Source organism: Geospiza fortis, unplaced genomic scaffold (assembly GCF_000277835.1).
Source record: "Geospiza fortis unplaced genomic scaffold, GeoFor_1.0 scaffold317, whole genome shotgun sequence".
NCBI classification, from domain to species: Eukaryota; Metazoa; Chordata; class Aves; order Passeriformes; family Thraupidae; genus Geospiza; species Geospiza fortis.
This window is the reverse complement of record NW_005054398.1, coordinates 2,546,362-2,560,725: the sequence shown is the minus strand read 5'-3', so window position 1 is coordinate 2,560,725 and position 14,364 is coordinate 2,546,362. Positions and strand designations below refer to the sequence as shown.

The 14,364-nt window shown below is 43.6% G+C and overlaps 1 protein-coding gene across 1 annotated transcript in view; it reads right to left on the bottom strand.

The window, feature by feature from the left end:
- The window catches only part of BBS4 (Bardet-Biedl syndrome 4), a 35,332-nt gene extending 21,776 nt beyond the window's left edge, over positions 1 to 13,556 (bottom strand). The window contains exon 1 of the mRNA XM_014309012.2: positions 13,397 to 13,556. Within this exon, the coding sequence (XP_014164487.1) occupies positions 13,397 to 13,556 (160 nt within the window). The remainder of the gene's footprint in view (positions 1 to 13,396) is intronic.
- Positions 13,557 to 14,364: the final 808 nt, after the last annotated feature.

Sequence of the window (14,364 nt, the reverse complement as noted above, 5' to 3'; positions counted from 1 at the left end):
AGGGCACACGGCACAGGGTACACGGCACAGGGTACACGGCACAGGGCACACGGCACAGGGACACGGCACAGGGACACGGCACAGGGACACCTCCTCCAGCTCTCTGGAGCACGACACAGAGCAGAGCCACCCCTGGACACGCTGGCTCAGCTCCAGCAGCACAGAGCAGAAGGTGGCACTGGGGAGCCCGGGGGCCCTTTGCCATCAGAGGTGAGGAAGAAGAAACCCTGCAGGGGGAAGGGCTGGTGCCAAGTGTAATTATCTTTTGGAATGGCTGAGCTTTGATCGCCTCTGGAGCACACCAGGCTCTCCCCCATAACCCACATCAAGTCCAGTTTCACTTAGAGCTCCTAAATCCAGGATCCTTCAGCTGTTGAATTTGGAAAACATTTCACAAAGCCATTCTCATTTTCTTGGTTTTTCTTTCTTAAATTCCAGAATATCCATCTAGATTTATATTAGAGCTGAGAATTAAATGTGCACACTAGCAATTTAAGGTCAAATAGTTTCTAAAGAAGGTTCAACTACCCTAAAACAAATAGAAAGCTTGCAGTCCAAACAAAAAAGTAATCCAAACACACAAAAGAGTAATCCAAACAAAAGAGTAATGCAAACAGGCTAAGCCTACAGAAATGCACAGATCAGGGATCCAAACATTCCCGAATTCTGCTCTGCTGTGGAGTATCTGGATCTTTGTAAGTAAAGCATTTTAATAAACGTGTTCCCAGATCAGATTAATTGATTTCTGATAGCTTTATGTTTCCCATTTGTCCTTCTTAGAGTGCAAGGATGAAGGGAAGAGTCAAGAGGCTGCCTAAATAGCCACAAATTGATGGAAATCCCACTATTTCACATCTGAAGCCCATTCAGGGGCTACCAAATTCACTGACACTCTGTAATTACTTCCCTGTGCAGGTTATTACCAGTGCCAGGGTGTGACAGACACACAGCACCTGGGGATGCTGGAAACGCTCTGTCCCATCCCTGGAAGTGTCCAAGGCCAGCCTGGATGGGGCTTGGAGCAGCCTGGGACAGTGGAAGGTGTCCCTGCCCATGGCAGGGGATGGGGGCAGATGGGCTTTAAGGTCCCTTCCAACCCAAACCAGTCTGGGATTCTGTAAAAGCAGCTGGACCTGTGTGCCCTTTCCTGCCTGGCATCTCCTGGTGCCACTACCTGACATAAAAACACCAAACCTGACACACCTGGGCAGCTCCCACCTTCTTCTGTAAGTATGGATTTAAAGACAGACACTGCAAACTCTATGTACCCATCAACATTCCACTAACAGTCAGAACTGAAGTATCCTTCACCATTTTGTGCCTATTAATACAGCCTCAAATCAGCAAATCCTGCAGCTGTCTGAAATAGGGAATAGTCAAAAGAACTCCAGACACACCCCACAGGTCTCCAACCATCTGTTCATGCCTTACTGGGAAGGTAAAAAGTACCATTAAAGGTTAAAATATACACCGGTGCTGTGGGCTAAGATAAGATGCCAGTACATCAGAGAGGGGATGGAGGATTGCTTGTTTAATTCCTGAAGGAAAGAGCTTTTTCACACTTATGAGACAAGAAGGATGTTATACTCCACTCCCACACCATGGAAACGCCTGCTGGGAACAGGGATGGGAAGGAAGAAATGCTGAACATCAGACTGAGGGCTGAGCAGAACAACAGGCTGCAAAGGGAAAGGGGAAACCCAAGGAGCTGCCCAAAAGTGCTGGGATGGAGAGAAAATGGAGAAATGAAAAGGCACTGTGAGCCCCAGGAGTGAGCAGTGCTGGCATCTGCAGATAAACCAGCTCTGCTTCCCCCAGGGATGCACCTGTGAGCTGAGGAAAACTCCGTGTGATTGGGAAAACACAGGGAGATTTTATGCTCCTAAAAAGTCATTTGGAAATAGCAACAAGGCTGACTGAGGAGACACAAATCACTTTTTTTCTTCTTTCTCCCTAAGACAAGCAAATTGAAAGCAGATGAACAATTCTGATGTTTTCCAAAATCTATGACAAAATTCATGGTTAAATTTGACACAGGAACATATCTGATCCCCCCAAAAATGGGTGTGGGAAGTAAAGGATTATTACCAGGTTCTATGCTCTATTCAGATGCAGAAAGAATTGATGGAAATTATTTACACACCTCTCCAGAATCTCAACCACTTAATGTGCATTCCTGATTTCCCACAAAGCAGTGGATACCCGCTCCTGGTGTATTTATCTCCCTCAGGTTTGCTCCCTCAGCCTGCTGATAAGGGCTGTCACAGTGCAATGGGTCACTGCATTCTCCTGAAGAAAATGGAAATACAAATGCCTGGCTATTTGGGTCTCTAGCTCCAGAGAAAGGGAATAAAACACCTTCTTCAATATATGGACCTTCAGGATTTTCTCCTATGTCACTGCTGGATGAAGACACACCACTTTTCTTTGTCAGGCACTGCACAGGCACAGGTTGCAAAAGTGTGGTTTAGATCCTTCTAGCAGTGAAGAAACAAAAAGCCATTATTTGCTGTAAATCAATCTGCCCAAAGGCCAGATCAGGAAAACACAATCATCAAAGAACTTGGTATCTACATCAAAAAGAGTTTATAACTTGCATAATTGTCTTTCAGCCTCTCTTTTGTGGGACTACAAAAGTCCTGTGCCAGGGAGTCAGCCACCAAAAATATGATTAAGTGCCTTTGAAGTGTGTTTTGGTTGAATTCAAAAGGGAATCCATCTGATCCCCTCGCTGGCCAGTGATTGATTGCACGAGCCACTTCCAGCAGTGTGATTTTTCTTTCTGACAATGCTCCTTTAAGGAAGCCACTGGAGCAGAAACCCTGACAGAATCAGAGTAAGATCATCAGGTTTGTATCTGTGCTGCTCTATCATCACTCTTCCCTTTATTCCTCCTCTTACAGATTTTCTCAGAGGACTGGAAAAAATAATAATGAGTTATTCCCTTTTGTGCAAACCTCCCTAGGTAATTATTTTGTGCTTGCATCTTCATATTGGGTAATTATAGCTTAGGGATGAACTATCAAACAGGGGGGTTTGGATTTAATAAAAGGGCTTTAAATTGCTGTAAAAATAAGAGGGGGAAAAAGGCCCCAGAAGCTCCTATGAGATTTCATGGGGAAATGCTTGCTAAAGCACCAGCAGTAAAAAGTGGCTCAAGAAAAAGTTTTAGACATCTCAGAGAGAAAAAAACAGTCCAGAGCCCAGCCCTCCTTCCAATCCAGATTATTGGAAAGGGTCCAAGCCCCAGTTCACCCCTTCCAGCTCTGAACCCAACCTGCAGCAGCCTGAGCAAGAGCAGCAAAGGGGCAAAAGACTCAAGAAGACACAAGAAGAACTTATGGCCCAAAATCCCCAATAACCTAAAGCACACATAACATACAGCACAAAGAGAGGACAGAAAAGCTTTGCAAAGGCAGTTAAATAGAAGTATTTTTAATTTTTTTATTCTGCAGTAGCTTCCTGAGCCACAGCCTGGATCCCTTGTGGAAGGTACCACATATGTGGGATAGGTTTTCCAACAGGATTCAGTTGTCTCTTTCCAAATGCTAATTCAAAATTACATGTTGCAAAACAGCATCATCCAAGAACAGAGATATTTTCAAAACTAACAAACACCCAGGCAGTGCCTCAATTCTCTATTGTGACATTTTGATATTGAGGCAGCAGAAGCACAAAAGAACATCATAAAGTGAATCAGGATCACAGGATGGTTTGGGTTGGAAGGACCTTAAAGATAATCAAGTCCAACTCCCCTGCCATGGGCAGGGACAACTCCCACTATCCCAGATTGCTCCAAGCCCTGTCCAACCTGGCCTTGGACACTTCCAGGGATGCAGGGGCAGCCACAGCTGCTCTGGACACCCTGTGCCAGGGCCTCCCCCCCCTCACAGTCAAGAATTTCTTTCCGATATCTATGTCTAAATTCACAATTAAATTTGACACAAGAACATATCTGATCCCCCCAAAAATGGCTGTCGGACGTCAAGGATTATTACCAGGCTCTGTGCTCTATTCAGATGCAGAAAGAATTAATGGAAATTATTTACACACCTCTCCAGAGCCACAACCATCTTAATCTCCAAGCCCTGTCCAACCTGGCCTTGGGCACTGCCAGGGATGCAGGGGCAGCCACAGCTGCTCTGGGCACCCTGTGCCAGGGCCTGTCCACTCTCACAGCCAGGGATTTCTTCCCAATATCCCATCCACCCCTGCCCTCTGGCAGTTCCAAACCACAGCACCTTGCTCTGTAGAAGTCAGAGCAAGGTGCTGTGGTAAAGAGAGATGCAGATTTTCAGCTCCCATCACCAGGCCAGGCTCGCTGGGACACACAGCAGCAGGACTGGATGGGTTTGGACATTCAATCCCCACTTCCAAGTTATTCTGGTCATTGCCTTAATGGCAAACTCCCAATGGCATAAAGACTACCCAGTTGTCTCTGCAGGAGAGCATCCGCATCTGAGAGGCAGCACATGGAATTCTGTGGGAGCAGCAGCAGCCCCATCCCACCCTCCCAGCCCAGCCTCCTGTGGCTGTGTGCTGACATTCCTGCCAGGATTACCATTATTTCCACTCCCAGAGCCTGGGGAAGGTGCAGGCATAGCTGTGGTTAGAGCCAAAACACAGCTCTGTGCTCTCCTATCCATTTAAATAAACATGGATAGGGAGGATGAGCCCATCTGTGCTGTCTCCTTTTTGCCTTGAGCTTCACAAGCTGCCAACGCCAGGAATTCCGCTCCCGTTTGGAAATCCAGTGTCAGGGAGGGAATGAGCCCCTTCTGGGCAAAAATAACATTAAAATAAAGGGCACACACTCCAACAGCTTCTACAGAGCAACACAGCCCTGCAGGGAATTGGATTTTCTGAAACAAGGTATGATAATGGAGAGAAAGCATTTGTAAGCTCTAATATCAATCTTCTTATCAAGATTTAAAACTAACAGACTGCCTTGGTGTGAGAAGAGCATCCTACAAATTTCTAGCAGAGCCAAATTTGACAAGAAATCCTCTTCCTTCCTCAGACTCTTTTACTGAGACTGTGGCAGTATAAATACATTAGAGCTTTGAAAGAAAAGTAGCACAGGAACATTGCTCTTCCTACGCCCAGATCCATCCTTGGAGTTTGAAAATGGAGCTGTTAATGTATTCAAAACTCAGTAATAATGAAAAATAACCCCAAAACCCAGCACTCAGAAGAGGCTCTACGAGCTGTATTTCACTCACCATGTGTGAGGGAATATATGTGAGAATAGAGGTGTTTGTATGCACAAACCCCTCTAAAATGGATATAAACAACAACAAAAAAAAAGACCAGCTTTACACTGCAGCTGTTCTCTGTTTAATCCCTCTTCCTTGTGTTTTCCTGTTTGCAAATTGTTGCTGGAGCACCTTTAAATCAAGCCCTAAAGCCGTGTGGTTGCTGGTTATTTACAGTCAGCTGGGGTTAATAAAACTCATCACACACAGCCCGGTGCTGGCTGCAGCTGTAACTCATGCCTGGAGCTGCCTCCCACGGTTTAATAGCTCCACGAGGTGCAGGGAAAGCTGGAAGGAGCCTGGAAAACAGCGGTTTAAACAACAACAAAAAAAAGCAACATTTCTGACTCTCCACCTCCCCCTGCAGGAAAATTAGCCAGGGATAGATGAAAGACTTCAAAATTGTATCTTAGATCTGATTTATACTCTAGGGCACAGGGAAGAAGGGGCATTTTCTCTTGCTACTATGCACTGCATAAATCTCATTGAGTTGCTTACTCAGATTTGTGGGGTTTTTCTGATTTAAGACATTTACAGTTCTGAGTTACTCCAAAGAAAGATGGCTTCCTTTATGAAATAAATACCCTGATTATTCAATTAATTTGCTATATAAACAGAATTGATTTAATTAATTATTTGTGTTCTTCTACATGCTGCTCAAGTTCAACCTGAAGGTGAAGGGGGATGATCTGTAAATAAGCACACACTTGTCATCCCCCTGGACCTCCCAGTGACAGTGAGGCTCCCAGGGCAGAACCAGTTTGGTCACTGGGACATCTCTGATATCAGCAGGAGGCTGGTGAGATACCACTGGCCAGTCCTGAGTCCATCTGGGGGGGATGAGATTGACAAACATCGTTAACACAAGTACATGATCCTGATCGTTACTCCATAAAAAGTTTATATCAAGCCTGATAATGCTCAATTCAAGTCTAAAATTTGATTCAAACAAATAACACTGGAGAGAGGTTTAGTAACAAATACCTTTAAAAAGAAATTTGAAAAAGTGTGGTTTTTCTGAAAAATGAGAACAGAAAGTCTGTTTGCTCTTTATGAGCCAGTTTTGACCATCAGTGCTGACTGCTGAGCAGAGATGTGCTCAGAACAGAGGAAAATCAAAAAATAGGGGAAAAATCAAAAACCAAGGCTACTTTATATGGCAGTTCTTAAGTCCCTGAGGATGCAGACACCACACTTGGAGATACTCAAGGATCCAGGTCCTGGCATGACATCCCAACTCTTCTCTCTTTAAACCACATTCTGCTTGCTGCCTTGTACCCTTGTAGGCAAGGTGGAGTCTGAGCCCTCTCTGGGTGTCTGTTCCCAGATTTGGGGAGCAGAGCACACCATGGCAAAGGCATGGCAATAAAATAAATCCCTTATGAACAGCACAGGTGGTCTGAGATACTCACTGCTGGCTCCTCCCACAGCAACACTGGCATGGGAGATATTTCCCCCACAAAGTGGCTGCAGGCATTCCCAAAATAACCAGCTTCTCATTAATTCCAGCATCAGGAGCAAAGTCATTTGGGGATTTCCAGTTCTAATCCCTCCTCTGGCTTTAAGTCCTATGCTTAGTCTTTTTCTGTCTACAGCATGAGGTATTTTACATGAAAATTGAAACTAAAATAGTTGTAAGGCATTTGTAAGAAAAGCTTTTCCTTTAGAAAGCAAAATAAAATTCCAGCATGGAGAGGAGCAGAATCCAGCCACATCAGTCTTTGAAATTTCCTTCTCCATAATGAATAGCACCTAGAACCTGTCCTCAGTTCATCCACTGCCAAAGAATGTTACATTGAAGGAATATTATAAGAACATAGATATATTTACACAAAAAAATATAGAAGCTGGTCTTGCAAATGTTTCAATACTTCCTACACAAGACCCTATAGTTAGAGTTCTTCCAGCCTCATTGCCTCAGGATGGAGTTTTCCAGGAGGGAAATCCCAGCCTATCCCAGGATGAGCATTTGCCTGTGCACCTTCACTCTTCCCTACTGCACAAATGTGTTAATGACACAGTCTTTAATTACACAGTCACAGAAGCACACTCTGCCTCCTTCTAATTAGAAGTATAAAAATGAATCACAGTCATGCAGGGAATGAAATTATTGAGATTTATGAATAAACCAGTGACAAAATCCCAGGACTTGCAGTGTGTGTAACGCAGCTGGAAGCGTTGGCAGTGAAGGGGACAAGCCCTGCAAGGAGTGAATGGAGACATTTTTTATTCAAAAAGCCCTCAATGAACTGCTCCTTGCTCAACATGTCCTGTCATTCCTGTGCCACAGATGCTGTTGGAGAGCTGGGCTAAATACAACAGGTGATTCTGTCACTAAAGACTCAGATGCTCAAATTCCAGCTGCACAGACATTGGGAATTCTGACTCTTGAGTGAGCTGCATCTCCTTCAAGTGTCTGAAAATAAAGATATGAGGGACTTGCCTTGGGCTGTCTCCAAGGTAAAGGAGAGGAAGAGGCATCCTTAGGAAGGGATTCATCCCAGCACAGGTGTCCGGCAGAGGTCAGGGAATGGCACAGATGCCCTTTGCACTGACTGAACAGGGAGCACGGGTGATCTGCTGAGACTTGCTCTGCATCAGAGACATCTCAGTGCAGAGAGATGAATCCCACCCTTCCTAAATTTGTCACTTACTATTTTTACAGAATTATTTTTAAATTCCCACCAGGAGATGCTATTTTATCTGTATGCAGCACGCCAAAAAACTGCAGCTGAAGGCTTTAAAATCAGAAGACACTTGCCTGGCACCAAGGACTTTCAAAGAAGCTTCAAAAAATGAATTTACCTGTTTTAAAAACTGGCACTAAAACGTTCCCTGTTGTGCTGTCTGCAAAGGATTCCCTGCTCCTCTCAGCACAGATATTAATATACACACACAAGAGGGCAGAGCTGTGCTAGCACATTCCAATTTAAATATTACCAGTTCTTTGCAGTGCAGGGATTACTGGGCTGTTATTCTGGGGAGAAGAGGATGAAGTGAAGGATATTATAGAATTTAATTACCCAGAAATGATAATCCATTTTTTAATCTCACTACTCAAAACTAGCAGCTGCATCAGATCCTGAGCATCACCCACAGCACTCACTGCTCCCCACTTATCGGCGAGATGGAAATACCCAAGTCTCTTACATAAAACAATGATGTAATTACCAACTAATCTAGCTTATTTAGGAACCAATTTCTTCCCACAAGGTTGGGGGTTCAAATGGAACTAAAAGATCATGGCTTGCATGTGGCCAAATGGAAGCGAATGGGTATGGACAGATAAGGGCTGGATTGGCTCCCTCCGACCACGACATTCCCACTGTGGCCTTTTCTTTCTGACACACTTAGAAGTATTAATTAATTTAACTCAAGGGGGTTGTTTTTATCTGGATTTCTCAGGCAGCTTCACTCTTACAAGTTCAAAGGCAGCTTTGAAGCCAGCTCAAAGAATGGATTTATATTGATTTAAGAAACTGTATCAGAAATTCAGAAATGATCAGCACTGCAAGTGCATGGAATCGACTCCACGGGGTAGAGAGCTCCTGCTCTTCAGATTAAATACTCACAGAATCCCTTAAAGCATCTGCAGGAGCAGGAGGAATCCCCACTGGTTCATCTGGGCAAGCAGCAGCCACCCAGAGAGAGACAGGACAGCTCATCAAAAGCCACTTACCTATTTCTGCATCATCTGAGCATTACTTATTATTATTTATTGCATTATTATTTATTAGCATTATTAACAGCCACATTTTGAGATTGTTTATTGCCACTGGCACCTCCTAACCAGAGCCACCACCCAACAGGCCAAGCAGTGCATTGTAATACATCCATTTATATGATACTTTTCATTTCATGTCTCCAAATGTTTTGTTAACGAAAAGCCTGCAGCATCCAAAACCTGTCACTGGATATTAGGCCAAGCTTGTGGTTGATAAATGGAAAGCAACAAAAGCCAGAGCACTTTGCCAAAGGTCACAGATAAATCCTTCCTTCAAACCTACAAAGCACCCAAAAAATACCCCATTGCCCAGGCCCAGGAGAACACTTGATGTCTGCTAATAGTTTTACAGGGTTTTCATTTTGAAAATTATTTACCTGACCCTTCCTGTGGTAAGTGTAGAGGTGGTTGATGAGAATTCAGAATTCTCATTCTTGACAGATTAATGGATTTTTAGGACAAGTTCTTCCCAGTGATTCAAGCAAAATCAATTTTGCTTCAGTGAGTTTATTATACTGTGTACATATTTAGGATTCTGCCTTGTCATTAAAACACCATCAGTGCATCTCAGAAAGTCTGAGGTCTCATATTCATGTAGAAATCCAAATGCATTTAAAATTGTCCCATTAACCTCTGAACTGTTATTAGATAAACACGAGCACAGAACTTTCTTTCTAAACGTTTTTTCCACAATAAAGGGAAATAAATTTGAGTTATGTTCCATAAAAATCAACAATACAAGCTGGTAAAAGCAATTCTCCACTCCAGTACCATCAGATCCTATAAAATTATTTGATTTGCCTGTGTGGGAAAAAGAAAGTGAGAAGATGGGAGACAGCCTATCTCAATTCCAAACCAGTAAAGCATTTAGGAAAATATCTGATTAATTTAGAATGCAGGAGGGAGATTAAAACCCCACCTCAGCAGACTGACATGAACTCCTTATCACTTCAAGGAACAGAGCTTGAATTTATTTATTCCACCCTCAGTTGCCTGGGGATCAACAGAGGGAGAGTTATGGATGGAGCAACAAAGGGAACTGATTTTGGGAGCAGCTCTCCCAACAGGGGATAAAGGACAAAATAATGAATGCTACTCCTGTGTCAGCTGCTGAGGGACAATTGTCACCAAGGGTGGCCACAGATACTTGGAGGGAGTCACCTCCACCCGAGCTGTTAATTCAGATCATTGCATGGAGAGATCTCAAACCTGATTCCACCAACACCATCTGCTCCAGAACCTTGCTGAACACTCATCCTCTTCCCTCAGAGCTGGCCTGCCCACAGGCCTGACCCTCCCAAATCCCAACTTTCAGGCTTTGGCAGCCCAACATGATGTATCAGCTACTTCATGAGCAAATTCCACCTCCAAACTCAACATTATCCTTCTAAGAGCCAAACAATGCAGTTGCTAAACTCTGGTTGTAGGTTACACCTTTTCTTGGCTCACAGGCAGGATCATGGGAGGAAAGCAAGAAGAGGGAGGGGAAGCTCCTCAATTCAGGTTCAATATATCCAATGGAAAGCAAGGAACAGTGAGGGGAAACCACTCAATTCATGTTCAATATATCCAGTGGAAAGCAAGGAACAGTGAGGGGAAACCACTCAATTCAGGTTCAATATATCCAGTGGAAAGCAAGGAACAGTGAAGGGAAGCTACAAAATTCAGGTTCAATATATCCAATGGAAAGTAAGAAACAGTGAGAAGTTACTCAATTCAGGTTCAATATATCCAGTGGAAAGCAAGGAGCAATGAGGAGAAGCTCCTCAATTCATGCTCAATATATCCAGTGGAAAGTAAGGAACAGTGAGGGGAAGCTACAAAATCCAGGTTCAATATATCAGACCTGCATCACTGAAAATGTGGCCTCTGGTTAAAGCTACAAACCTCATGGGTATTTTGTCATTCCAATGATTTTTGGCAAATTTGAGACTCCATTCTCAGAAACACACATTTAATGCCTCATTCCTGCCCAGTACAAACACAGACAAGCTGGACAGGCTGCATGCAGCACTGTGATGGTTAACACAGGGCCTCAGCAATGGCTTGGTCCCACTCTGCTACACCTGTGTGCAGCCACATCATCCATTATTGCTCTATTAGGGCATGTATTTTACCCACACCAAACTGTTCACATGGTCTCTGCATTTCACAGACCTGTTTGTGCTAATGTTGAGCTCAGGATCTCTCTTGCTAGAGAAAACACTGACACTAAAGCTTTATCCTGCTTGAAAACACAATGCAAATATAAAAAGGCAATTTGCTGCCTTCAGAAAGTGGCCATTCAATGTTTAAAATGCCAGTTTAAAATAAGTTTAGCAGCACTTTTCTGTTCAAACAGCACTGATGTAGCCTGGCTCCTAAAGTTCATCGTAATTCTCCTCAGCCAAACTAAAATGGGATGAAATATTTAATTAAGATGTTCTACAAATATTCTATTAAAAAAACGCAGCTGCCATGGGAAATAGATGCTGCTCTTTCCTGCCAAATTCCACCAAAAAATATCCAACATCCTTTCCTTCTCCCTCCTCCTCTTTTTCATGCCCTCAGTCCCCCGCCCACACACAGAGGACACAGTTACATCACTCCAAGTACAAATCTTTTTGCTGCCCTCATTTCCCAGAGATTAACGATCAGGCAGCTCAAATCAGCTTTCCCAGCTGCACTGAAGTCAAATATTAAATGGCAAAGCCCAAAGGCTTTGAAGGCATTTCAGTCAGAACAAGCCGAGGTGTGCCAGGCCTGGAGATGCCTCAATTTACCTTAAAGGACAGAAAAGAGAATTACAAAAGTCACGGGCTAGAGGATTTTTTTTAAAAATCATCCTAGTTTACTTGGATGTCAAGGGTTGTGTCAGTATAAAAGGGAGATCCAGAGCCACAAATAAATGGGACTTGCACAAGGAGGCAGAGCAGGGTGGGGGTTATGGAGGATGAGATGGGAGTCATAACCTTTATAGGAAAGGATAGAGATGAAATAGCTCACCAGGGAGCCCATCAGTGCCTCCATGGAAGTCAGACTAATTGCCTCAAAGTAACCAATTTAGAGTCATTTTAGAGCAATCACTGCTCTGAAAGAGTTGAGGGTCAAGATAAAAGTAAATTTGGGAGTTATTTTTACTTTCATGCAGGCCTGAAGCAGTAGCAATCTTCTCCTCAGCTCTGGGCAAGCTCCCAAAGAGGCCTGGGCTTGTGCTGAGCCAAGCCCCATCTCCAGGACAGCCACACTCTGCTCAAGGGCTGCAATTCTCCTACAGGAATTGGGACTATGCAAGGTTGGCTTGAACTCCCCAAAAGCAAAGTGGCTTTTCCAGTTTCCCAAGGCCTACATGCAGGACAAAGAACCCAGTTAGGCAGAATGTCATTGCAGAATGTCATTGCAGGGCCCAGCTGCCAGTCAAACTCCTTTTTACTGCCAGTATTATCCCAAGGCAGGCTCCATGCCATTCCCCATCAGGAATACTCTGCCAGGGCAGAAAATGGCCAGAGGGCTGTGCTCACCAGCTGAGGGTCCCTGAATGCAAAGGCAAGGCAAAAGGAGCACTGCTGCTGGCACTGGGAGCAAATATTCCTAACTAAAATCTGAATTGATGGGGCCCTCTGTGCACTCAAGAAAGGAGAACCTATCAAAAACCATCCCAAAAGCTCAGCTCAGGTAGGCACAAAAGCTCTGCAGTGAGCACAGCTGGGCTGGAAGGGAAGCAGTGCCACAGAGAAGGGAACTCTCACTGTGTGTGTCAGGACAAGTCCTGCCTCAAGAATGAGGGAAAGCAGAAAAGGAGAGGCTCAAGAATTTACCAGATCCCTCAAAAAGCAGCAGGATTTGGTCAAACATTTGGAACCAACACCAGAAATTGTACCTGTTCCAGTTCAGATTCAACCAAGACATCAAAGCAACAATTTGCACTGAGTGAATTAACACATTTTCATTATTAAAAAGAAACAAACAAAAGCAAATAAGCTATAATTAAACTCACAACCTGCCTGATTTGATATCACTTTTACTTCAAAAATTGGAACCTGTGACATAAAAAAACCCCACAAGACAGAATGTTTGCTTCCCAAGATTATTTCCAGAGCAAGACATCATTCTGAAGACCCAAAACAAACCTGTCATTATTTGAGAGGATAAATGAGTATCAAACCCATTAACAGCCCCACAAGTAAGTACACAATAAAATAAACACTCTCACAGATTATAAGCAAACATGATACAGGCTGTGGCTATGGTAAGTCAGCCAGGAACAGCACTGAGCTCACAGAGACCCTGGAAAAATACTGGTACTCAGCAAATTACAGTCTAGACAGTCTCCTCTTTTCCCAGAGGACATTTATTTCCTCCTAGACAGCTGCAAACACTATAGAAGAAACCTTAAAACCAACCTGCCCAAGAAACACAATCAGATCTTCAAACAAACCTTTTTTAGGACGAGGATTTGTTCGTTCTGTAGCCGCTGGCGATGCAGAAACCTGAAAAGACAGAAACCAGGAGTAGTAAATAGACCAGGCAAGGTTTCTTGAAGCTCCATTCCAGAAAATAATCAGAAAGGACAACTGGCAAATCCCAAAGGAGGGCATAAAAATAGCAGCATTGCTGCTGGACAAACTCTGCCCTGCCAAGCAAGGCAGAGATTTCTGTTCCACAGCTCGATTAAATAAACACCCCCATTGTGCAACACAGCCCTGCTGGTGGGGTCACTTCTCATCACCTGCATCCCAAAGTGACCTCTACCTTGCAAAAAAACCAATACTGGAGCATTTAAGGACCTAATTAGAGATCACACAGAAAATAAGTCAAAACCATTTACCATCAAACATTTATGAAGTTAATTAGGGCAGAGCTGTTCCTGGGAATCATCTGAGTGCACAGGATGTGAGCACAGGGATGTCCCATCACATGGAGGGCAGAACCTCCCCCAGCAAACACTGCCCAGAGCTCCCAGTCCGTGGAAAATACATTAATTTTATATGATTTTCTTACTTTGCATCAGCCATCAAACCTTCATGGAAGAGAAATGGGTTTACATAGGAAAGTATTTTTATTTTTCACTCTGCTTGTTGGGAAGACACAACACAGGATTTTATACACCTGTGCCACCTTCCCTTTCCTTAATAAATAATTTTTAAAATCAGAGATTCAGTCAATCTTTGTTCTTTGGAATGTTTTGGGAACATTTTCTAGTTGCATCTTATTCTTTACTGGAGATGGGGCAGATCAGAGAGGAGAGAGGCTGAGACATGAAAAATAACCTAGGAAAGGCTCTTTTTTTTTTTTTTTACTGTTTTCTTTTTTGTTTCTTAACAGTTTCTAAAGTTTTAATGACTTTTCAGATTCCTATTGTGAAAAACTGAGCTGCTATTTTCATGGATTTACCCAACTCTGAGC